General features: G+C 42.4%; 2 protein-coding genes across 5 annotated transcripts in view; one reads left to right on the top strand and one right to left on the bottom strand.

Annotated features, from left to right (window-relative positions):
• The window catches only part of uvssa (UV-stimulated scaffold protein A), a 64,907-nt gene extending 48,617 nt beyond the window's left edge, over nt 1–16,290 (top strand). For all 4 annotated transcript variants that reach the window (XM_081611847.1, XM_081611846.1, XM_081611845.1 and 1 more), the window contains 2 exons: nt 15,160–15,337; nt 15,456–16,290. In XM_081611847.1, coding sequence (XP_081467973.1) covers nt 15,160–15,337; nt 15,456–15,549 — 272 coding nt within the window. In that variant the 3' untranslated portion in view covers nt 15,550–16,290. The remainder of the gene's footprint in view (nt 1–15,159; nt 15,338–15,455) is intronic.
• Nucleotides 16,291–17,759: 1,469 nt separating this feature from the next.
• On the bottom strand, nt 17,760–25,436 carry nkx1.2lb (NK1 transcription factor related 2-like,b). Its single transcript, XM_017306981.2, has 3 exons — nt 24,248–25,436; nt 22,460–22,685; nt 17,760–18,631 (listed from the first exon to the last, which is right to left on the bottom strand). The coding sequence occupies exons 1-3, from the start codon at nt 24,542–24,544 to the stop codon at nt 17,889–17,891; spliced, it is 1,266 nt and encodes a 421-aa protein (XP_017162470.2). The 5' UTR covers nt 24,545–25,436; the 3' UTR covers nt 17,760–17,888.
• Nucleotides 25,437–26,610: the final 1,174 nt, after the last annotated feature.

Genomic DNA, 26,610 nt, shown 5'->3' with positions numbered 1-26,610 from the left:
TTGTTAATTACTATAAGATGGAACATACAAAAATTGCTTTGGAACATGAAAATCATAGTTGTAAACAGGACCAACATACTTCAAAATAAATGCCAAAAAATAAATGAAATACAGGTATAAATATTTAGTTAAAAATCAAATGCTACATAAACCGACAGTGAATCCAGTGGAAGACACTGGATTCATGAGTGTGTGCTCTCATTACCTCTAGTCCAGTGGTTCTTAACCTGGGTTCGATCGAACCCCAGGAGTTCGATGAGTCGGTCTCAGGGGTTCGGCGGAGCCTCTGCCGCGGAGGTAAAGACACACTTGTGTAAAGCGTGATGACGCCCCGCTTTGCCATCACTTGCTGCAGAGGATCACGTTACATTGCTTAGCCAATCAGAGCTGCGGAGGAGCCCTGATTGAAGGAGCTCCACTCTCAGCATGGATTTGAACTTGTCTCTTTAATTACTTCAGCAAAACTCACCGTTTTTACCAAATTCTATAGTCTAAATCTGCTCCTTAGTCGCATCTTTTCGGGGTTGCTACTGCCTCTAGTGGTGTGGGGGTGGTAACACAGCTAATATAATTACATTACTAAATCAGAATACCGCAAAGTATTTTGTGTGTCGGCAGGGGGATCGCGGGTGGGTGGGCGGTGAATAAGAAGGGTTCGGTGAATGCGCATATGAAACTGGGGGGTTCACTTGAGAATATGTTTATAACACTTCATGTTATAAACATACTTTTTACAAAACGCTTCTAAATTACATTACAGTAGCACATCACCTTTCTCATCAGCGTCTCACCAATTGCTAAATACCTCTTTCACAAACAACAACATTGAGTAATTTTGATGAATTCTGACAGATAAAAAAATCTACACTAGGAGTGTGTCAATTGCGCATTTTTGGCCAATCTTTAAAAATCTGACTTGTCAATTCTGATTTTGGCCGATACTGATTGTCTTGTCTGAATATTGCTAAATGCAGAAAACGTCAGTGGGTTGGCAACAGTGGGGTGACTATTGATTACTGCAAACATAGAGACATGACCTGGTGGAACGGTCTATCAGTCAAACGTATCTAACAGGAGAGGAAAGCGGTTGATTTTTAGATCTTTGCTGGGGTAGATAAGATCAGTGGATGAAATCACTTTCACATGTATTGGCGGATTACCAATCATCAAAATTAAGGATTTTGAAATTAAAAACATACACTGATTTTTGCATATTTGTTAAAATAACCATGTCATGATTTTATGTCATGAGATATATAATTTGTGAAAATAAACTCCTCCACTCCCCCTGAGCTACTATTTCCATCTGAAGAAATCCATCACTCCCAACCAAAGTGATGGTTGGTTGGGAGATAGTCCCATCTTAGCACGGGACTATCCTCCCATGCTAAGACAGGAGGATAGTCATGCTGTCAATCAACTTACCATTACAGGAAAACCGTTTATCCACTGTCATCGGTGTCCATGCTAACTAGCCTTAGCATGAACACCATGCTAAGGCTAGCAGCTAACGGAACCTCATGAGAGGTTCCGTTAGCTGCAGCGTAGCCAAATGCAAGAGATCGGGGAGAAGTGGGATGAGCAGCACCACAAAAGTTTGTGATTGACACCTAAAACCTGCCTCGTGGCTCTAACTGTTTGAATCCAGTGAGCACTGGCTAACAGAAGAGCTACTTTTTTTTCACAGATTATCTCTCATGCAATATCACAACAGTGACAGCTTCAACAAATATGTAAAAAAAATCTCATAAGTTACATAGTGCTGCATTAGATATTATTAGAAAGACACATAACAAAACATTATGCCTGTTATTGCAGAAAACACCACACACTTCTTAATTTAAACTAAAGGTTTAACTGGTTGAGTTAAACAAAAACAAATGTACACACTTATTTTAAAGATGCCTAGTTGCTTTCCAGGAAAAGTTCAGGAGTGTCTGGATGCAGCTGTTGAGGAGAGGAAACAAAATAACCATATAAGGAGAAAGAAATATAAACACCAAAACATGCAAGTCTTCCAATAATTAAATCAATTAGTTTTTTTTGTTTTTGTTTTTTACAATAAAATGAAATAATTTGTTCTGACAACAAATTTAGAACAGTACTATTTATATAGTTTTTAAGCTAAGCTACAATAACCAATCATGAGTTTGCAAGTAGGCATTTCAGTAAAAACTCCCAATTGGAATTTTTTTTTTTCAAACGTCACTTTTATTTATTCTCAGTGATGTTTGTTCCTATTTCAGAAATATGAAAATTAACTATCTGTATGTACAATCCACAATTTATGAGGCAAGAATCTTCTGGCCCATTGTAACAGTTTATCAACATAACCTGATCTCAACATGCCTGATTAGAGCACCAAACATGCAACAAATTTAATGCTGACTGAAACACGAACCGTCGCCACCCCAGTCTTACCGTCGTCCCCTGGTCTAACGGTTTCCCTCCGCCCCCACATTACGTTCGTTCGACTCTCCCCTGGTCTAATGACTGCTCCCGCTCCCCCCCAAGTTTACGTTCGTTCGTCGTTCGACCCCACCCGCGGCATTTCCCATATTCTAAAACCCCAAACTTGACATGGAAAGTATATTTACCGAAGTTAAATGGCCACCTGGCTTTTATGTTAACAACCGGGACATCAAATCATGTTGGCAAATAAGACAACTGCAGCTTGATATTTTTAAAAAGTAGGATTGAGACTTTTTTTAATTTATTTATTTATTTTTTTTTTATTATTATTATTTTTCTCTTATTTTGTTTTTACCTTTTTTATGGACCTTTTTGGTCTGGAATAAAGATTGATTGATTGTTTAATTGATTGATAAGTAGTATGACGCCACAAACGGTTAGCTTTCACGCGCCCAGTTCAGTTTGACTTGAAAAAATGGCCGGTACGTTGAATTCGGTAAAATACATTAATAGTAATACAGCAATCTCCGCGTTTTACTTTTATAATACACAAGCGAACACAGCATTGTAAAAAAAATAATACATTTTTTATAAAAAAAAAAAAAAAGACTGCAAAACAGTCTGCAATTATAGACTGTAACAGGAGTCTCACGAAGTCAACTACAAATATTTCAAAACATTATTCACAGAAAAGAATGTGTTTTTGTTTATTTTCCTTTTCCAGGTTGGTGGCAGAATGGTAACTCTATCTCTTAATCCAACCGAAGTCCAAAGATATATGTTCCAGGGTCCGGTTAGCGAGCTTGAAATGTCGTCTGACCAGTTTTCGCGCTTCGCGAAGGTTCCTGTTCCCATGATGCAATGCGTAAAATGGAAAATATGGTACAAATACCTGTAAAATTAAAAAACTGAGAAATTCCTTCAAATTTCTACAGTACATTTACCCGTTTTTTTTTTTTACAGTGCGAGTTAACCCAGTGCTGCCTTCTACCACCATTAGTTTGCTGTGTTTTATAATAATAATACGTGTTTATTATTATTAACGCTTTGGTGCAAAAAAACTGATTGAAAATCAATTCATTTCTGCATGTTTATGTCTGTTAAGGCTAAGATGGAACGGCACTGAAAGCAGCCCTTTAAACAATGGTGTATATGCCACGGACTTCCGTTTTAGCACTTCCGCATTTTTTGGGCACATAGAATGGTTCCGGTGCACAGGCAACAGTATGTTAACAGTGGCTCCTCGGTTGCTGCAGGACTATTAATGATGCTTATATAATTATTCAGACGTCCTGAAACGCTCCAACAACAACAAAGGATTTAAGATGGATGTGTCAAACTTCAATCCGAGGCCATGGTCTTGAGCCGGAAAAGGGTAGAGTGCCTTCTCCGGGTCAGGGGGGTCGTCCTGCCTCAAGTGGAGGAGTTTAAGTATCTGGGGATCGTGTTCACGAATGAGGGAAGGAGGGAGCGGGAGAGCGACAGGCGGATTGGGGCAGCGTCTGCCGTGAAGCGGGCGCTGTACCGGTCCGTCGTGGTGAAGAGAGAGCTGAGCCAAAAAGCGAAGCTCTCGATTTACCGGTCGATCTACGTTCCCACCCTCATCTATGGTCATGAGCTTTGGGTCATGACCGAAAGAACGAGATCACGGGTACAAGCGGCCGAAATGGGTTTCCTCCGCAGGGTGGCTGGGCTCTCCCTTAGAGATAGGGTGAGAAGCTCGGTCATCCGGGAGGGACTCAGAGTAGAGCCGCTGCTCCTCCACGTCGAGAGGAGCCAGTTGAGGTGGCTCGGGCATCTGGTAAGGATGCCTCCTGGACGCCTCCCTGGTGAGGTGTTCCGGGCACATCCCACCGGGAGGAGGCCTCGGGGAAGACCCAGGACACGCTGGAGGGATTACGTCTCTCGGCTGGCCTGGGAACGCCTTGGGATTCCCCCGGAGGAGCTGGAAGTAGTGGCTGGGGAGAGGGAAGTCTGGGCCTCCCTCCTGAAGCTGCTGCCCCCGCGACCCGACCCCGGATAAGTGGAAGAAAATGGATGGATGGATGGATGGTGTCAAACTTCACAATAACTTTGAAGGTAAGTTAATAAATCGTTTGTATTCACCATAATGCCTCATATGTCTGACGTAGCTAACAGGGACAAGCTTACAAAGATGCTATGTAAATATGAAGTGTTTTGATTATCTGTGCAGTGTACAATCTACATATCTATGCTGTATAGATAGATATAGATATATAACATAGATCTATATTGTCTATATTGTGCCCAAGCTATCAGTCGAAGCTGAAGTTAGCTTCAGAATGTAGCATCTAATTCGGAAAATAGCTAATCTTTCACTAACGAGCTTTTTTAATGTGTTGTACTTTAAAACCAACACCTAGACATTTCAAACCTAACTAGATTATTCTGTACTAACAGCAGAATAAGTAAAAAATTTGTGAAACCTTCTAATTGATTTGTGAAATTTGTAAAATGTCAATAATGGATTCCAGAACGCATTAGATCTGAATTATTAATTTGGCATTATTTGTTATTTTAACTTTCCGTTTTCTTGTCTTTTTTATTTTTATTATAGTTGGAGTTGGACAGGAGTTCTGTTTGATGGCTTCCTGGAGGGAGAGATTGGCTGAGCTAATGTTGCCAACAACTTTTCTCCTGCTATTAACGTTTCTGCTTTTCTTTATATAGAAAGTATTTAGATCAGTCGCTCTGTTTCCATTTTGCTCTATTTTTTTTATTTTTACCTTAATGCTTACCTGGTCAGTTGAGGTGAAAGTGTACATCCTCTTGATTACTGACAGATGTCAGAACCACATGGACTGAGCTGGTTACATCAGATTAATCTGAATCTTTATTTCTCATTAAAACGACTTCTTGTAATTTTAAGACATTGTTATAAAATTGCATCTTTATTCTGCTGTAACAATGACTCATTCTTGCAATTAAAATTTCTTGTATCCTGACCGTAATGCTCCTTTATACAACTCACAGAACAGATGATTGAAATAAAGGCACTTTTTTAAAGTATTTTCTGTGATTTTATTATAGAAATTGAGGGCGGGAGGAATTTATTAAATCAAATCTGGTATGAAAAAAAATCTTGTATCATCCAGCCTTATTCAGTATATTGAATAATATGACTAACAACATATTACTTAATATTCACATTTCTTTTCTGGTATAACCAGTGGCGCAACTACACATTATTCAGGTGGATGCAAAAACATAGATCGGCGCCCCCCCACCCCGACCGAGGGACGGAACGTCAGGGTGAAGAAGCGACGCTCACTCAGCACCCCCCCCCCAAGGCGACGATACGTGAAGGGTAAAACTCGCTACATTTACCTTGTTATGTGTGCGAGGTGAAGGAGCGTAAGGCGCGGATTAGTGTGCGGGACACCATCGTCGGCGCGCCGCGCCTACCAGACGGGGTTTTGGCGCCCCCTCTGGTGCTGCGCGCCTATGAGTTGGGTACCGTTCAGACCCACTTCTTGCGCCACTGGGTATAACCTAAAAGTGTTGCATCATAACATCTCACTTGAATTCCTGATCTACATGCAAATTACTTTTTTCCCCTTTTCTCAGTAAACACTGAGAAAAGGGGAAAAAAGGTTTGTGAAATGTAGATTACATTTTATTGTAACAGGATAGCAAAATGAACAGTGAATATATAATATACTTCCTAGCAGCTAATCAGACATCAGACTTGTTTGCCTTTACTGGTGATGAAAACTCGTCACTCTGGACGAGAGGAAGACCGGCTCAGCCCCGTCCAGGATGACTGCAGTGTTAGGGTAGCCAACAAAGTCTGCAGGTAGATTTTTGCATATCTGGTGCTCCGGTTTCAAGATCATAGTTTAACCAAGTACTGTAAATAAAAAGTCAAGTACTGTAAATAAAAAGTCAAGTACTGTAAATAAAAAGTCAAGTACTGTAAATAAAAAGTTAGTCCACGTTGTGATGATCCGGCAGACGTGGACTGATGGACGCCGTCAGCGGGTCCAGGTGCTTGGATCTAATGGAAAGGTAATCGGCACAGAGGCTCAATCAAGGCTCAGAAACACATCACGAGGTGTTGCGATGCATCCATCCATCCATCCATTTTCTTGACACCCTTGTCCCACAGTGGGGTCAGGAGGTGCTGGTGCCTATCTCCAGCTAACATTCCGGGCGAGAGGCGGGGTCACCCTGGACAGGTCGCCAGTCTGTCGCAGGGCAAGTGTTACGATGCAAACCTGAAAAATTAAAAACATCAAAAAACTAATAAGCGTCCATATTTAGCTGCACAACATAATCAAAACTAATAAATCCTCAGCTCTTTTTGAGAGTTTTGCTTGAAAATAAATTGACAATATCTCAGGAAATTAAATGTTTAAGTGAAATAGTTCTGGTATCACAAAGAAACTGAAAAAAAATGTTTCAGAGGTGTAACATCACTGAAGTTACTTAGTAAGAGTGAACTAAAATATTTACTACTTAGAAAATGCATGTTAAAATCTGAATACTACTAGCAGGCAAAGCACCGTGTTCGCCTAATACCTGCACCAACAGTAATACAAAAAATGATGCTTATAAGAGGCACTAGGCCAGGGGTGTCAAACTCCAGTCCTCGAGGGCCGGTGTCCTGCAACTTTTAGAAGTGCCTCTGCTGCACCACACCTGAATAGAATAATTAGGTCATTAGCAAGGCTCTGGAGAACTGAGGAGGTAATTAAGGCATTTGATTCAGGTGTTTTGCACCTGTCGGACATCTAAAAACTGCAGGACAGCGGCTCTTCAGGACTGGAGTTTGGCACCCCTGCACTAGGCAAACCTAAATTTACCATTTTAAAAACAAAAAGCAGGCGAATGAATGTAACTTAACAACCTCATTTTCTAAGCAGAATCTCAGAGGGAAAAAAAGAGAAATTACTAGTGTGATGCAAGAACAGATTATAGCAGCCAAGTGGAAAAATTCACTCTAACGTGGATTATAATTATGATACAGCAAAGGTAGATGTCATATTTTCGGGATTCGAGAAATACGTGATTTGTACCATTTGTTCTGTGGGTTTTTTATGTGGGTCGGTGCCACTTAAACGGCTCTAAAGCGAAGGTTTTGGACCTTAATCTGACCGACTACTTGTGTGGTTTGTAAGGGGCTCAAGCGTTGCTGCTCTCGGTTGTTCTTAAATTACCTGCTCGGTATCGGAGGGGCTCGTCGCTCCGACTGCATGTTAAATGTATTTTATATAGTCGTCATATAAACAAAAATTAAGGAGTTGCCTAAAAATAATTTCATACTATGTATAGCACAAACGCATCAACACACGTATTGACTTACCTTGTGCCGAATCGATGCTTCTGTTCTCAGCCTGTTCCTGTAGCAGTGGATTTTCTCCAGCATTATTTTCCTCCAACAAATTATTCCAGTGAACGAAGCACATACAGCTCCTTTTTAACCTCCGTCTTCCCGTTTCGGTTGCTTTGCAACATGAGTTACACTGAGGTGGGGGCGGGGACAGTTGGTGAAGGCTACACCTGTCTGAATCCACAGATATTTTTCTTCCGACACAGCTATTATGTTGGTTAATGACATGGTTGAATTTAGTGCCTTAGCATTAGCTACTGATAAATACCATGTTAGTATAGTGTGACCGGTGGATTTCTGCGTTGTGTGTGTTGTGTGGTGATCAGACAAACCACAAGACATCAAGTCTGGATTTGGAGGCGGTCTCCGTTTATTTAATCTGTCAATCGGGAGATATTAGCATTAGCACCTAGCATGTGCTCCAGTTCTCCAACCCGATCTATACAAAATAATAGTTAGCATGCATCAAATGATATAAAGGTGTAATAGCAACTCAAATGAAAATATCCAAACACTTATCATTAATACAGAAGAAAAAATAAACATTAGAACAATATAAATGAAAGGATTAGAATAGATTATAAAACTTGCCTCTCCCCAGTGGAACGAATAACAAAAGGGAAGAGAGGAAATGATTAACTTAATATTTATAATAGTCTTGGAGGACCCTGATCAAAAGAAGAAGAAAAAAAGGCGAAGTTGGAGGACCAAACACAGAGGAACACAAGAACAGTCAAGTATAAGCGGACAAATACATAAAAGAACACATTTTGTGGAAGTAGACCCAGTTACATTAGCACTTAGTGTTATCTTCCGCTCAATAACATGTTGGTGTAGAGCTTTAGCCTTAGCTTATACTAAGTAAGATGTTAGCTGTGTCCGAATTCAGGGTCTGCATCCTTCGAAGGACGGATTTGTAGGCCGATTACGTCATAGCGTGGCGACACGTCATCGCCACGCTAACTCTAATATTATGTCTATGGATGAGTCCGGTGTATCCTTCACGGCCCACGATATCCCATAATTCATTGCGGGTTCCAACTGGGCGTTCACATAGACATCAATACTAATTAATTAGACATTAGTAGTATTGATGTCTATGGGCGTTCAGGCAGAGCGTCAATGGCGGTGAATAGTGACAAATCATTTAGCTACATAACACTTTAAATGACACAACGTGATTTGGTACAACGTTTTTAGGCGAGAATGTAAGTGTGTAAATCTCAAATATCTGCTCGGTTCAATAAATCACCTAGTTGCAATATTGCTCTGACATTTTCGGACGTGTCTGCTACCGCTGCGTTAACAGCCAGCTACCCTCGCCAACTGTCAGCTTACCGGGCGCTTCAGGTTCAGGAGAGAAAACGCCTAACTCCTGGCACATTGTTATAAAAACTCCCTAGCTTTCCCCAATGAGTGGGTGTTAAACACAGATATTATTCAGACAGGTCTGGTTGGAAAATGTTTGATTTATAAAGTATTTCAAAGCAGAGCACATCGGTTTGATTAATTAAAGTTAAGCCTTCAAACATAATAGGTTTATATAACCGTAATGTCCTATCAGCGATGTGGAGAGTATTTGTAAATGAATAATTTGTATTCCTTGTAGAAAAGTGCAGTACACATTTGAACGTTTTAGAATCAAACTAAGAGATTTCCTTTTTACTATGGAACATCATTTACTATAAAAGGTGAAGAATAATTTAGAAATCAGTAATACATGACTGAAAAACAAACTTCGGCTCCGTTTTTCTTTCTCTGCTCTCTGCTTCACGCTGTCACGGTTGCTTGGCAACATGAGTTACGCTGAGGTGGGGCCGGGGTCAGCTGGTGAAGGCTAGACCTGTCCGAATCCACGGATATTTTTCTCCCGGTCTTAGCTTATAACAGGTGTTACGTCAATCCGCGTTTCCCCATCAGATACGGTTCCCCCGGTGTCTTCTTGCAGCTCCGCCAGCTGTGTGAAGCTGACACCCCACCCACGTCAAAAAAATCCAGCAAATAGTCTGAATGGTTAGTGCTCCGTTTGTGCAGGTTTGTGCCGTTAAAATTTTCGTTTGTGCAGCTTTCATCTTTGAGATATTAAAAGTTATAATTTTGGCCGATGACGTCACCATCCCCCCATATCGCTCCAAAACAAACCAAAGTGGGCTAGTTCGTTAGTGCTCCGTTTGTGCAGGTTTGTGCCGTTAAAATTTTCGTTTGTGCAGTTTTGGTTTATTAAAAGTTATAATTTTGGCCAATGACGTCACCGTCACCCTATCATGTTCCAAATCAAACCTAAGTGTGGGCTACTTCTTTTAATTCTTCAGATTCTCAGCTGTTGTACAATGTGTACATTTTGTTTTGAACTTCAATAAAGACTTAGAACAAGAAAAAATGTGTCTCATTTCAAGAAATGTTTTAAGATAGCAATGTTTTTTCACGAACGTAGCGTTCTCTCCACAATAATTGAATCCTGCTAATAAAGGACATGCAGCCTGACCCTAACGTAATGTGTATAACCTGCACAAACGGAGCACTAACGAACTAGCCCACTTTGGTTTGTTTTGGAGCGATATGGGGGGATGATGAACTCTAGATGACCTAAAAAATAATGTTTAATATCTCAGAAACCAAAACTGCACAAACGAAAATTTTAACGGCACAAACCTGCACAAACGGAGCACTAACCATTCAGACTATTTGCTGGATTTTTTGACGTGGGTGGGGTGTCAGCTTCACACAGCTCGCTCAGCTCCGCCCACGCGGCAAAATACTCGCGTGCTCGTGATGAGCACTGAGAAAGCTCGCGCGTAGCAAGCACACAGTGAAAGCTCAAACAACATGTTTCGGCAAAGTTGTCAAACTTTCTTCACGTTTTTGCGGCAAACTAATAGCTACTAATAATAATAATAATAATAATTTGTATTACTATTATAATAAATGGGCGGCAGCCAAGGGAGGGGACCCTGGCGGTCTGATCCTCGGCTGCAGAAGCTGGCTCTTGGGACGTGGAACGTCACCTCTCTGGTGGGGAAGGAGCCGGAGCTAGTGTGCGAGGCTGAGAGGTTCCGGCTAGAAATAGTCGGCCTCACCTCGACGCATGGTTCTGGTTCTGGAACCAGTCTCCTTGAGAGGGGCTGGACGTACTTCCACTCTGGAGTTGCCCACGGTGAGAGGCGCCGGGCTGGAGTGGGCATACTTGTTGCCCCCCATTTGGGCGCCTGTACGTTGGGGTTCACCCCGGTGAACGAGAGGGTAGCCTCCCTCCGCCTACGGGTGGGGGGACGGGTTCTGACTGTTGTTTGTGCTTACGGGCCGAACGGCAGTTCAGATTACCCACCCTTCTTGGAGTCCTTAGAGGGGGTACTGGAGAGTGCCCCTCCTGGGGACTCCCTTGTTCTACTGGGAGACTTCAACGCTCACGTGGGCAATGACAGTGAGACCTGGAGAGGCGTGGTTGGGAGGAACGGCCACCCCGATCTGAACCCAAGCGGTGTTCTGTTGTTGGACTTCTGTGCTCGTCACGGATTGTCCATCACGAACACCATGTTCAGGCATAAGGGCGTCCATATGTGCACTTGGCACCAGGACGCCCTAGGCCGCAGTTCGATGATTGACTTTGTCATCGTCTCATCGGATTTGCGGCCGTATGTCTTGGACACTCGGGTGAAGAGAGGTGCGGAGCTGTCCACTGACCACTACCTGGTGACGAGTTGGCTCCGGTGGTGGGGGAGGAAGCCGGTCAGACCTGGCAGGCCCAAACGTATAGTGAGGGTCTGCTGGGAACGTCTGGCGGAGTCCCCTGTGAGACGGAGCTTCAACTCTCATCTTAGGCAGAACTTCGAACACGTTCCGGGGGAGGTGGGGGACATTGAGTCTGAGTGGACCATGTTCCGTACCTCCATTGCCGAGGCGGCCTATCGGAGCTGCGGCCGCAAGGTTGTTGGTGCCTGTCGCGGCGGCAACCCTCGAACCCGTTGGTGGACACCTTCGGTGAGGGATGCTGTCAAGCTGAAGAAGGAGTCCTACCGGGCCTTTTTGGCCTGTGGGACTCCAGAAGCAGCTGATGGGTACCGGCGGGCGAAACGGCATGCGGCTCGGGTTGTCGCTGAGGCAAAAACTCGGGCGTGGGAGGAGTTTGGAGAGGCCATGGAGACAGACTTCCGTACGGCTTCAAGGCGATTCTGGTCCACCATCCGGCGTCTCAGGAGGGGAAGCAGTGCAGCACCAACACTGTTTATAGTGGGGATGGTGCGCTGCTGACCTCAACTCGGGACGTTGTGGGCCGGTGGGCGGAATACTTCGAAGACCTCCTCAATCCCACCAACATGCCTTCTGTTGAGGAAGCTGAGCATGGGGACTCTGGGCTGGGCTCTCCAATCTCTGGGGACGAGGTCGCCGAGGTGGTCAAAAAGCTCCTCGGTGGCAGGGCCCCGGGGGTGGATGAGATCCGCCCGGAGTTCCTTAAGGCTCTGGATGTTGCGGGGTTGTGTTGGCTAACGCGACTCTGCAATATCGCATGGACATCGGGGGCAGTTCCCCTGGACTGGCAGACTGGGGTGGTGGTCCCCCTGTTTAAAAAGGGGGACCGGAGGGTGTGCTCCAATTACAAGGGGGTCACACTCTTAAGCCTCCCTGGTAAGGTCTATTCAGGGGTCCTGGAGAGGAGGGTCCGTCGGATAGTCGAACCTCGGATTCAGGAAGAGCAGTGTGGTTTTCGTCCTGGTCGTGGAACACTGGACCAGCTCTACACCCTCAGCGGGGTCCTGGAGGGTGCATGGGAGTTCGCCCAACCAGTCTACATGTGTTTTGTGGACTTGGAGAAGGCGTTCGACCGTGTCCCTCGGGGGCCCTGTGGGGGGTACTCCGGGAGTATGGGGTACCGGGCCCTTTGATACGGGCTGTCAGGTCCCTGTATGACCGGTGTCAGAGTCTGGTCCGCATTGCCGGCAGTAAGTCGGGCTCGTTTCCGGTGAGAGTTGGACTCCGCCAAGGCTGCCCTTTGTCACCGATTCTATTCATTACTTTTATGGACAGAATTTCTAGGCGCAGCCGAGGTGTTGAGGGGATCCGTTTTGGTGGCCATAGGATCGCATCTCTGCTTTTTGCGGATGATGTGGTCCTGTTGGCTTCATCGGAACGTGATCTGCAGCTCTCACTGGAGCGGTTCGCAGCCGAGTGTGAAGCGGCCGGGATGAGGCTCAGTGCCTCCAAATCCGAGGCCATGGTCTTGAGCCGGAAAAGGGTAGAGTGCCTTCTCCGGGTCAGGGGGGTCGTCCTGCCTCAAGTGGAGGAGTTTAAGTATCTGGGGATCTTGTTCACGAATGAGGGAAAGAAGGGAGCGGGAGATCGACAGGCGGATTGGGGCAGCGTCTACTGTGAAGCGGGCGCTGTACCGGTCCGTCGTGGTGAAGAGAGAGCTGAGCCAAAAAGCGAAGCTCTCGATTTACCGGTCGATCTACGTTCCCACCCTCATCTATGGTCATGAGCTTTGGGTCATGACCGAAAGAACGAGATCACGGGTACAAGCGGCCGAAATGGGTTTCCTCCGCAGGGTGGCTGGGCTCTCCCTTAGAGATAGGGTGAGAAGCTCGGTCATCCGGGAGGGACTCAGAGTAGAGCCGCTGCTCCTCCACGTCGAGAGGAGCCAGTTGAGGTGGCTCGGGCATCTGGTAAGGATGCCTCCTGGACGCCTCCCTGGTGAGGTGTTCCGGGCACGTCCTACCGGGAGGAGGCCTCGGGGAAGACCCTGGACACGCTGGAGGGATTTTGTCTCTCGGCTGGCCTGGGAACGCCTTGGGATTCCCCCGGAGGAGCTGGAGGAAGTGGCTGGGGAGAGGGAAGTCTGGGCCTCCCTTCTGAAGCTGCTGCCCCCGCGACCCGACCCCGGATAAGCGGAAGAAAATGGATGGATGGATGGATGGACTATTATAATAAGAGAATAGTTATAATACAAAATAATAGTAATGATAAATACATATCTGTCACATATATATTATAATTATTATAAATGTATATATATGTCTAGCATATATATATATATATATATATATATATATAAAACAGGGCAATGCATTTTAATGCTCAATATAACCCATCAGATATCATTCACCTTGTTTTACAGTGGGGGAACAATATCTGATGGCCATATTTTACCCATCAGATACCATCCCCCCTATGTTAAAACCACCCATCAGATACCGTTCCCTTGTTTTACAGTGGGGGAACGGTATCTGATGGGTAAAATATGGCCATCAGATAGGGTTCCCCCACTGTAAAACAAGAGGAACGGTATCTGATGGGTGGTTTTAACATAGGGGGAACGGCATCTGATGGGTAAAATATAGCCATCAGATATTGTTCCCCCACTGTAAAACAAGGTGAATGATATCTGATGGGTTATTAAAACAGGGCAATGCATTTTAATGCTCAATATTTTGAGCATTAAAATGCATTGCCCTGTTTTTTATATATATATATATATATATGTGACAGAAATGTATTTATCATTACTATCATTACCCTAACCCTTATAATTATTAATTATTATTATTAGTAGTAGTATTACTATTAGTCTCCCGCAAGAACGTGAAGAGAGTTTGACAACTTTGCCGAAACATGTTGTTTGAGCTTTAACGGTGTCCGTAGTTCCTCAGACAAGCGCGCCGAACAAGCGCGTGCTTTGTCAGTGCTCATCACGAGCACGCGCGTATTTTGCCGCGTTGGCGGGGCGGAGCGGCAAGACGCCGGCGGAACCGTATCTGATGGGGAATCGCGGATTGACCTAACACCGGCCTTCGAAGGACCCATCCTAGGTAGACCAGACCTTCGAAGGATGCAGACCCTGAATTCGGACACAGCTGTTGAGTGTAGAGTTTTAGTGTTAGCTTCTGCTAAATACTATGTTGACACATAATTTAGCAGAAGCTAACTATTTTAGTGGAACTAATGCCTGTAATTAGTGCTTTAGGGTTAGCACAACTAACTTTTTAGTTGATGGTGCCCACCACTGACTTTCATACATCCAGATCATTGAGTTTAGACATACCAGTCACTTCCACAGCACTGTGTGCAAGATCCAGGATGCTAACTCTCAGTAACTCAGTCTCATTTATGATGTAAATCTGATGTAAAACCCCATCTGTTAGAAAGCTGTCTGAAGACATGACAAAAGCTACATAAAATAATGTTTATTAAACTACCAACAAAAAGGAAATTCCAAATAACTAAAGCTAAGCTAGTAGTGCGTAAATGAAGTAATGAAGGTCCTGAAGGTGGATGCATTGGATTCACAAAACAAAGAGGAAACGGTGGAAAGTGTTAATGTTTCAACACCTCCAGTTTGTCTTGTTTTTCCTCTCCCATCAAGCTTTATTATGCTCACTCTGTTGTGTGGAAATGTTTTGCAGAGTGGCGTGATGTGGACTTGATGCGCGACATTGAAGCAGCAACAGGAGAGGACCTGGGCTCCAGTCGGGTGAGAGATAAAAAACGGAAGGGGAAAAAAAAGAAATACCCCAACCTCAGTGATCTAAAGCAGAGCAGCAACACGTCGCGCTCCAGACTGGAGAGAAAGGTCTTCAACAAGTATGTCTCTTCAACTTTGGCTAAGCCTTCACTGAGCTGAGCTAAGTGGTAGCCATGTGATCCTGTCAGGAAGTTGTAAAACTCCTCCTTTGTTTTCTTGTCCACCTCCCCTCTCTAGGAGCACCATGCGCAGAGTGGCTCAGGTGTTAAGTAAAGCCGACAGGAGAAAACACGACAAGTTCTCCAACCAGTTTAACTACGCCCTTAACTGACCATGTTTCTGTCGCTGTGCTCTATACACAGCCTCTTTCACAACAATCAGGGACTCTTAAAATCTGCATAAAGAAACTGAGTAACAGTTTTTAATGTGTGTGTTTATGTCCCTGCATTTCATGACTGAAGGAACATTCACAATATTCATGTTTTTGGAGGGACTCTCACAATGAAAGTTTCTCAGATAATTTATGTGTTTGAGCCAGTATAGGGCCATGTAACCCAGTTGAGGTAAAAAAAAAAAATAAGCATGATTTCACTGAAAAACATTATTAATGCAAATATTTTTTTAAGCTGAATGAGCTAACATCTCACCAGCAGCTCAGCTTATTTCTACACTTTGACTATGTTTTCTCAATTGAAATATTCACAAACATCAATATCAGTCAAAATTGGAATCTGCAGATCAGACTTTTTTAGATCAGTGATCAGCCAGAAAACTACAGTCGGTGCAGCCTTCGTACAGTACATACTGCCCATCTATCTCCACTGATAAACACCAAGCTAACATTCACACAATTACTGCAAAAAGGACGCCCTGCGATACTATGACATTTCTGTTAAATATACTCAGTCAAATATTGCATTAATGTTTGTATGATCTTGTGTCTTTGTTCTGTACACAGATACCAATATGTTGACTTTTTTCTACTTTTGCTGAATGATTAATTTATGTATTATGGGGTAATACGTGAGTTAGATTTAATACTACTGTGTGCATTAAAATCATTTGTACCATAGGGAAATGTCTTGGCTTGTTGTCTTATTGTCTCTGCTTCAAGTAGGGATAAATTAGGATCTGCCACTCAACAAGTACGGAAAAAGAAGTAAGACAATGTTAAGCACTGGCATCATAAAAGTAAAGTTCAGTAAAAGAATGGTTTAAAGTAGCTCTTGTAACATTCACACTACAAACTGCTAAATGATTTTGCTTCCTCAGCTGTTTAACTGTTCAGAAGCTACAGAATCAAGTTAACATGATTGTGAAGGTGAGGTTCTACCTGCTGTCACAAATGATGATACTCACTCTGCCATGCAGAAGTCAGGTTGGAATCCTGGTGAGTTGGGAAAGCCTTTGCCCACTATAAATCCATATTTTAAAGGTTTCTGTACATATTTTACCACATTTACCAATAAAAGTAAAGAGCAATCTAACCAGGTTAGTGGTCTATAATTATAGATATTTCAACTATGAGATCCTGAAATGTTTTTTCCCCCCAGATTTGATCATTTGCAGCATGAGGTTCCCTTAAGGATAACTCCTCCCACTGTAGCAGTTTGAACCAAGGAGCCACTCAGCAGATCAGAGTTGGAGCAACACTTCTATCGCAGATATAAACGTTGTCATTTTCAGAATTAAAACTAACGTAGTACTCTGTAACAGCGACTGAACTTCATATCTATGGAGTCAGTACATAAAAATCTAGGCTAATATGATAGAAGCACGCTGTCAGTCAGAATGTTTAGGTAAACATGAAGACATTTAGAAATTACTCAGACTGAACCCACTAACAACCATTTGTGTGTCTCTATTGATTATTAGGCAGCAATAATAAAATACATCTGCTTTTTACAACGACAGTTGTCTAATGTTTATGAAGCTGTCAACGGGAATTCCTTTAACCGGGGAACTTTTTTTAATCCAATTGGTTCATTCATGCTCAGATGGACCTGTAAAGTGTTGATTTTACTTTGGAGATTATTCATCTCTTCCTAACAGAGCAGTCTATTTTTAACTCCAAATTCCTGCTGTGGTTTTTATAGGCTTGGGGTTAGGCCAAGTTCTGTTTGGTTTGGCCTTTGCTTCCAAAGTTTGTATAGGTCTTTATTTTTATTTTGAAAACTTTTTAGAATATTCCAACCCCAAATCTGAAGCCATCCCTTATTTTAACATTGTTATTTGCCCCCCCCCCAGAAGAAATCCAAAAGCCTCCATCTCTGCACTTAATTATTCATCTTTTTAATATCAAAGGACAGTGTCATGTTGGGCTGAGGATTTGGTACATCCAGGGATTTCATAGGAACTGGAACAAATTCAATAAATAAGGGAAATGAAAACGATCACAGCTGGAATTACACAGTACTGACAATAGATCAAGCCATTCCTTACATCTTAAATAAACATTCAGTATTTGTACAGACGTGAAATCAAATAAAAAGAAAGAACTCAATTCTTGGTCTATCACGCAGGCCCAGATAGCATTCAGAGGAAGCTACAACATAGAGTTATGTACAAGTTCTGGTTCATATTCACAATCTATCAAAATAATCCACTGATTTAAAGTCTTCAGGTATTGGTAGTAAAAAGGTTTGCTGCTCTGCAGTTCACTGTGTGGCTTTACAGGTGTGTGCTGTAGAAGGCAGGTGCAGCGTAGCTCTGAGTTCCCAGCATGAATGGAGACAGGACATGGCTGGCGGTGAGGAAAGGCAGCTGCACCAGGCTTCCTGTGGGGGGGTGGTGGTGTCCGGCGTAGCCAGCGTGCATGGCCAGGTGGCCACTGACCGGAGGAGATGGGCTCAGAGGACTCAGGCTGCCCAGGCCTCCCCCTGTTCCCCCACCTCCGCCCCCTGCTCCTCCGGCTCCCCCCGCCGTGGGGGCTGAGGTATCGGCTCCAGGGTTCTGCTTCTTCCACTTTGTCCGGCGGTTCTGGAACCAGATCTTGACCTGGGTCTCGGTGAGGGACAGGGACAGGGCCAAGTTGAGGCGTTCGCACACCGACAGGTAGCGTGTGGACTTGAATTTGTTTTCCAGCGCTACCAGCTGCTCATAGGTGAAGGCAGTCCGGGCCCTGCGGGGCTTCCCTGACTTGGAGTCCGAGCCGGAGCGTTTCCTCTTGGGCTTGGTGCCCTGCCCTGCGTTGGTCTGACCGCTGCTGATCTGAGCGGGGGGCCCTCCACCAGGGCTCTTTGTGTCTCTGCTGGGGTCAGAGTGGCCGTGCTGGCCCATCTCTCTGTCTCCGTTGCTAGGCAGAGCAGAGCTGCTCTCCTCGCTGCTGTAGATCCCATCCGGACCCTCAGAGTCTGGAGTCCCAGAGCGGTGATAGTCCTCCTCATCTGGACTTCGGTATACAAAACTGTCCTCTGAAAGATGAACACAACAACAGTTTAGGTGCAGGAAGCTTGAACCTGTGGTAATGCCAGTCAACCAGTTCTCCTTTAGCCACAAACAGATGTAGATAACACCTCAGGCAGGAATCCAAGACAAGTCTGCTTGTCTTGGATGTCTGCTGTCCTGCTCATGACTGGGCTGAAATCAAATCCAGCAAAACTGGATATGAAATCATCAAATACATGTCAATCTGGAATAACTCAGATTAGCCGGATGAAGGGAAGGAAATGAAGCTACTGATTTCTGTTTCTACCTTTTCTCAATTGTTAACTGAGCTACAATTGTAGCTTTGTGTTTCTCAGAACTAGTCAGGTGCTTTTTGTTGTCCAAACGTCTTGATTATTTGGTTGAGTAAAGAGATAGAGATAGACAGACAGATCTCATTTCAGCATTAAAATCTGTATTTAAATGAAGTGAATCACAAAATAGAAAATTATATTGGCCAAAAAAAGAAAAAAGATTCTTAATACATAAGTATCTGCCTACTGAAAGTTACGTTCACAGAGCCATTCAATAACTCAGAATATTACTGAAAAACCCATTTATTTCAGGAACTTTATCACAAAGTGAAACACATTCTATATATTTATTATACACAAATGGATGTTTGAATTATTTCTGTTAATTATTATGTTTCACTTAGAGCTAAAATAAACCCCATGACATTTAAAATTAGAATATTACATCAGATCAATATAAAAACGTTTTTTCTTTTTTTCACAGAAATGTGGGCTGGGCTTAATTCAAACCGTTTACTGCCTCAGGCGGTGATTTTAATCTGACAAACGGGACTCATTGGAACACATATTCTAATTTACGGAATATGACTACTCTACAGTATTTCCCCTCAATAGTTGGTTGAGGTATCGCTAACAGCAGCTGTTGTTTCAACACTTTAGCTCAAACTTGATGACAGAAACCTCCACGAGGTCCTAGTTAAAGTTTGCTACGAGCCAGCAGATAGAACCAGAATCAGGGGTGTTTGGCCTAAATGCTACATGCTGCGTGTGGCACACCACACCTATGATGAAGCATGCTGGTGGCAGTATGATGCTGTGGGGACGTTTTCTCACCAGCTTGTCAGAGCTGAGAGGAAAGCGGATGGAGTCAAATCAGGAAAATCCTGGAGGAGAAGCTGTTGGAGGCTTCAGCTTCCAGCAGGACAATCAGCCTGAACAGCTTGGTTGACTAGGTTGTTAGAGTAGCCTAGTCAAAGTCATTTACAGGCAATCCCCATAAACTAGACTGAGGTTTGTTGGCTCTAATGTGAAAATATTTAAAGGGGTGTGAATACTTTTGCCAGGCTCTGCAGTTAGACATCACAGTTCAGATATGATGATCTGAGTAATGGCTGCAGATGTTGGTTGCCTCAGCTACAGATTAAAATGATTCCATTTATTTAGCAATTTATTTTATAATCATAGATACAGGTCTGAGTCAGGCTTTGGTTAAAGATGATAAAACTGTGAAAAGAGCATCAATTCTGAAAAGTTTTGCATTCACGTTTTTGTAAAAAAAAAAACACAAAAAAAAACAATGTCAAATTATTACCTTTTTCAATAATCAAAGGAAAAAAATATTGCCATTAAATCAGTCAAATCTATGTTATAAAGCTGCTTTTTGCATGTTTCCAATGCTAACTTTGCTATCACCCTCATCAGCTCCCTGCACAGATAATCTGTCAGATCAAAGTCAGGAGTATCTCTGAACCACTAAAATAGGAATATTACAGTCAAAAGAAACGTGTTGGTCAATATTAAAAGACAACTCTAAACCTGAATCAGTCCAGGGTATGAAGAATTATGGGCTTAGTCATTTACTATATTTATTCATTATTAATTTTCACCTGACATGAAAAAAATGGTTAAAGGAGAAATTAGAATATGTCCCAATGAGTCTCGTTTGTCAGATTAAAAAATATCCAATAATATTTGGATAATTTTTGTTTGATCCTAGTTATGCCCAGCAAATATAGAATTGCAGTAAAACATAAACAGAAATAAAACGTGGCTTTCAGGTTTGCTGGAGGCTCTGGCCTCCAGGAGTTAGCTTCTGTTCATTTATCTATTATATATTGCAATATACAACAGAAATATGGAAATTGTGATGGAAATTTTAACTGCAGCAACTTGAAAAATTAAACTGACATTTAAAGAAAAATAATTAAAAGGCAAGAAAAGCTGCTGCACTTCCACAGTAACCACGTCTGACTGGCAGCAGGCCTGATCAGACTGGCAGTAAAACCACAACACAAATATAAATTAAAATGTTTTCAATATTCAAAAAAATTATAAATATTTTAACTGAATTTCTTCTAAATAATGGAAAAAATGCTTTGAAAACTGAGAAAGAAAACAGACTTACAGACTCTGAAAAGCATTTTCAGATAGGATTATTATTATTATTATTATTATTATTATTATTATTATTATTATTATTATGCACAGATTTTAATTAGTTATGCTATAAAATAATACTTTAATTTAGAGTAACCAATTCAGATATTTTGAGCACGTGACAATGAATGAATAAAACATTTTAAAACATCCCCGTGCTCTAATTAGCTAATGTTTAATCAATAAAAACAACAAAGGTTATATTAATATTTTTTTATTACGGGGTTTAATTATTATATAATAGTTAAAATGTTAGCTTTAGTTTTTTTTTTAACTGGAATCTGATTTATTTTTTTAAAATTATTTATTTATTTAATCTCCAAAGCTCTGCAACTCTTATTAGAACAGCATCTAGAGTAATTTTCATCGAATTATCGATTGAATTCTTCTGCAACAGTTCAGATTAGATGAGAGACATTCGTTATTTATTTAGTAAAATATCTCGTGATTTTTTTAAAATTTAATCTCCTCTAATTATAAATCAATAATATTATCATTATCATAATTATAATCATTATGTTCGTCTTGTTGGAAAACGTTTTTATTTATTTTGCCAGGTTTCCAAAGTGATTAAATTCGCCGGGGTGTCTGATTGTATTATTATTATATACTAAGTGATTGTAAGACGCAGCAACACGTCTGTTAACGCGAACATGATTAAAAAAAAGAAAAGGAAAATGCATGTTCATGTTAAAAATAAAAATAAAAGAATGCGATCTGATTGCAGTTTAGGTGAGTTCTATTAGTTCCCTCAGTCTGCTGCTGGAAACAGATATTCGCCAATCAATAACACACACCTCAGATCAGATCAGATCTAAACACACACACACTGCAGCCTGTCAACTTTATTTTCTCTAAACTGAGCTCTAAATAGAAGCCAAATTGATTTTTTTTCCCCTTTTGAAAACGAATGATTAAGTCTTCAACTAGAAACACACTCTGTTTTCATTCCTGATGGATTTGAGGGCATGTTCCAGCTTTAAAATCTATTTATTTCTCAGCGATTAGACGGATCCCAGCACAAGCAGCGGACACGTCCTGAAGCTGTCAGCTGGGATTCACAATTCTGTCCTATGAGATGGACAGTCCTGCTTTATTTTTCTGTTGAAGTTTAGCCGTGTGAACGGGAAACTTAATAATAGTTTACTTTCCCAACATGACTGTAGTAGTGGTTAAAAATGCATATAATAATAAAAAAGCATTTTATAAAGGGACCCAACGATAAAATATTTACCACACCTTAAATAGTAAATATCAATAAAAATGAATCACCACTCTAATTAAAAATAGTTTAGTAAAAGCCTCCATAGTTTGCCTTAAATATATCCCCCAGAAACAAACAACAACAACAACAACAAAAACACGAAGCAACCGCTAAAATAGCTGAGAATGAATCCCACTCACTGCTCTGGTATTCCTCTGCGACGTAGCAACTCTTGCTGGGCTCCAGGCTGCTGAGCTCGCGCTCCCCTGGCCCTGCTCTCCGGTTCTCCGCATCGCAAGCGATCAGCTCGCGCTCCACGTGGTGGCTCACGTGCTGCGACGGCGACGTGTGTCGCCGGTTGCTCGTGAACTTGTTGGGGTCCAAGATGTCCAGGACTGAGAAGGAGGTGGTACGGTGGCCGAGGCCCTGGCGAAGAAGAAAAGTCTGAGTTAGCAAGTAGTTTTTCTTTCCGTTTCTTTTCTTTCTTTTCCTCTTCTTTTCTTTTCTTTTAATTTCTTTTATTTACGTGAGTTTTCGTTGGGGTTTTATCTTCTGACATTTAAATAAAATCAAACATTCATTTCCTTAATAATAATAATAATAATAATAATAATAATAATAATAATAATAATAATAATAATAATAATAGGGCATTAAATCAGACATTTTTCCACTGAATGTTTTTCTAAATAAATGACCCTCAGATCTGATTTGAATAACAGTCATTCTGCGTGAACTGTATGTATATGACATTTACAACAACCTACATTTACTGGATCTTGTCTCATTGGGTGCCCAAAAGAAAAACAAAAGACAAATCAATCCAATTTTATAACCCTCTGCATGTCTGGAGTGGTACAAAATGGAGTGGGGAATAAAGGCAAAACGTTATTCTTAATCTTATGGCGGAAACAGGAGCTGAAAATTTGGATGATGTTTACAATATTCGTCCATTCTCCTTTTGCTGTGATTCTGATTGTGCGCAACGTGTTTACTGTTGATTTGCACATCCTGATTTATGTGGAGCTCAGAAGGTGTCCGTGCATGTAAGCTGCTGAGCTGATAAGAGTCCCAACAACGGCTACAGATAAGGATCGTTCATTTATTAATGAGGCCAGCCTGGAGCCTGTCCACAGCAACAATCCCACATTAATACCATCAACATTCTCAGTTGAAGTAATATGAGCAAGTGGGAAAAGAGTCATTGACATTACATGAAAAGATTATTGCAGCATGATCACAGCAGGGATTAAACAGAATGGTCTACTATTGATGAGTTTATGGCAAACCTAGACGTAATGTAGCCGATAAAGAACAAATGAAGAGGAAAAAAATAACTGAATTTTAATTATTAGGTTTAAGAAAGACGTTAACATTTTTAGATTTTTTTTTCCACATTTATGAAAACTTCCGAGCAAAAATACCAATATTTTCTATTTTGTCTCGATTAGTGTGAGCAAATTTTTGTTATGCCAAAAAATAAAATAAAAATAATTCAGATATCTTGGAAATGTTCACAGTTCTCTGTTAGTTTGGCAATTTAAATCAATTTCACTTAAATTTATTGTGTGTGTCTGCGCGCGCTTTGGTTGTTGCGCTTTGCAGTTGCCGGCATGTTGATTAGCAACTTTTTAAAAAAAGCACAGTGAAAGTAACCATACCCAAACTATGAGAAATTTTTAACATGATCGAAAACAAGACAGACATGAATGCATGTAAATAATTTAAGAACATTATCACGTTTTACAAATGGGGAAAAAACTACCTCCCCGCCCCCGTTTTATTTCACTTTTCTGGCGGTGCACTTCATGTTTCTGTCTCCTCTGTCATGTCACTAATCTGGCTCATTTGAAGCTTTCTTAAATAATAATAATAATAATAATAATAATAATAATAATAATAATAATAATAATAATAATAATAATATGCAATGGGATTAACTCTCTCTCTCCTCAGAGACCCTCCATAAAGTTTGGCCCCGGTCTCACCTGTTGTGGCGGAGCTAGCACCGGCGGGGGCTCCGTGTGGTTCTCTACGGCCTGAGGATCTCTGCTTGCGGCCACTGAAAAGAGCCGCTTTTCCGCGGCGGCGCCTGCGTCCAACATCTCCCCGCTCTCTGGGCCCACCATCGTCTGAACCCCGTCCCCGCTCCCCGGTCTGTCCCGACTCATTGCGGGCTGGAGTGTGTCCACCACGGGCCCTCCTGCTGCGGCTCTGTCCCGTCCCATAACCGTCTGGAGCCCGTCCGATCCAGGCCCGGATGCCGCGCCTCTGTCTCGGTTCATCACTTTACTCCCTCCTTCCCATATACTTTATGGAATTTAGGAATCCGGAATTAAATGCGAAGAAGAGGAACAAGTGAAAAAGATAATAATAATAATAATAATAATAATAATAATAATAATAATAATAATAATAATAATAATAATAATAATAATAATAATAATAATAGAATACACAAATTGAGTCCAGTTGGATTTAAAACGGTTATATGATATTCATTTCAGAGGATAAACTTCACACGACAGGCCAGCAGCTCATGAGTCCCGTTCACGTCCAGCCTGAGGTGGAGTTCTCTGCTTTTGGAGGTTTTCCATGGACAGTCCGGAAGTGTGGACAGGTGAGAAGCTTTAAGCCTGACTGGAGGCTACTTTTTGTCCGCTCAAACTTTAAACTTCTTCTCTCTGCCCGTGTGTCTCCGGTTCTTTCGGCTGCATCCTTCTCCGCTTCAGCAGAACTTCTCCAGAGTCACGGCGCGTGGCAGTTAGCCCGTGATGACACGCACGCATAGGCAGCACACAGAGTTCGACCTCTGTGCGGTGACCGCAGGGCGCGCGCTCTGGAAGCCTGACAGTAGCTGGGGGCGGGACGGACGCTGATGTATCTCTGCGCGAGCAGCTCGAACCAGCTCGCGCTCTCTTCCGCTCCTTCAGTTTTGAGTAGCTCCCTCTCTCCTCCCCGTCGCCTCTTGTTTCTCGCGCTCTCTCTCCCCCGTTCGAGCTTTCAACACCCTCTTTGGCTTACAGCCGGCCCCTAGAGGACCCTCTATCACACACACACACACACACACGCTCACACTGTGTGTGCGCCGGTCTCTCTCCTTATTTATGCATTCCCTTTCAACTCACGCCTTGTAATTGGCTACAAATTAATTCCACTTGCGCTAATAGGCTATTATCTGGCTGGTGCGCGCGTGGGGCGGTGCGGCCCGGGATATTTCTCTGTCCTGGCAGGAGAAAAGCATCGGGAAGCACGCGCCAGCTCAACGTTTCGGATTTTAATTTGTTTACACATAGCTAACCCCACACAGTTAGTAGCTGCTCAGCAATAGAACTCATACTTTACTGACAGGTGTAAATACAGATTAGCTGGAGCGAGTGCTTCCTACAGTTAGGCCAGGTCAGCAACAGTCAATTCTAACTTATGAGCGCGTATGTATTAGTTACAGTGTAGTAAGGCTAATATGTTGCAAGGTTGAGGGATTTGAAGCCGAGGTGTAATGGCCTCCATGAACAGCAGCCCTTATCTCTAATGCAGATTCCAGGGCAGGGCCTCTCCTCAAAACTCAATTACGGCCTGAATAAAGACGGTAATGTCCCCGCTGCAGTGAAATATTGATTCCTAATCCTTGGCAGTCATTACTATGCCAGAAAATAATAGACCACAGAATTGGATTTTGATTTAACACGCGACGTGTTTATTCTAATGCCGGGAACTTAATATTCCGTTGACTCATTTTCAACCACAGAGGAGGGGAAAGGGGCGGCGGTGCTGGAAGAGGGGTAGTGACTCCGACGCCCGCACTTTTTTATATTGTTGTGAGAGACAATTAAAAAAAAAAGAAAGAAGGATGTGATGGGACATCTTCCCTGTCCTCCTCTCCTGCTTTAATACACAAGGTCAGCTCCATGTAATTGCCTTGCTCAATGATCCTTAAGAGGGAAAAATTAAAAGTTGAGGAAAATAATGGCCGAAACAATGAGACATGATTAGCCAATCACAGTGCCCCACCTCTTTGATCTACTTCCTGCTTCCACAACAGTCTTTGTGTCTATATTAAGTGCATTAAATATCCCAGCATCTTACTCACCTTGGGAAATATTTGCATTTTAAGTGGAAGGGATCTATAAAGCACTGCCATCACACGCTGTTACAGCGGGACTGGAGAGAAGTGCAAACCAGAGAAGCAGGATTATTAAACGGCACTTCTAGCAGTTTATCTGCAGATGAGGCTTTTTGGGGGCTTTTATTCTGCACAAATAAATCTCACATTTGCTATGCCTAATTAAATGCAATGGCTGTGTTCTTTAGAGAAAGTGGACATTTTAGCCGCCACCTCTGTGGGGACCTG

Source organism: Poecilia reticulata, chromosome 10 (assembly GCF_904066995.2).
Source record: "Poecilia reticulata chromosome 10, P_reticulata-male-v2, whole genome shotgun sequence".
NCBI lineage: Eukaryota > Metazoa > Chordata > Actinopteri > Cyprinodontiformes > Poeciliidae > Poecilia > Poecilia reticulata.
The sequence above is the reverse complement of the archived record's forward strand: the minus strand, read 5'-3'. Positions and strand labels throughout refer to the sequence as shown.

Excerpts from the sequence above, each read along its gene's own strand:
- nkx1.2lb (XM_017306981.2), bottom strand. The coding sequence starts at position 24,544 with ATGAACCGAGACAGAGGCGCGGCATCCGGGCCTGGATCGGACGGGCTC. Across the intron at positions 22,686-24,247 it reads TGCTAGCTCCGCCACAACAG|GGCCTCGGCCACCGTACCAC; the intron begins GTGAGACCGGGG and ends CTTCTTCGCCAG. Across the intron at positions 18,632-22,459 it reads CGCAGAGGAATACCAGAGCA|AGGACAGTTTTGTATACCGA; the intron begins GTGAGTGGGATT and ends TTCATCTTTCAG.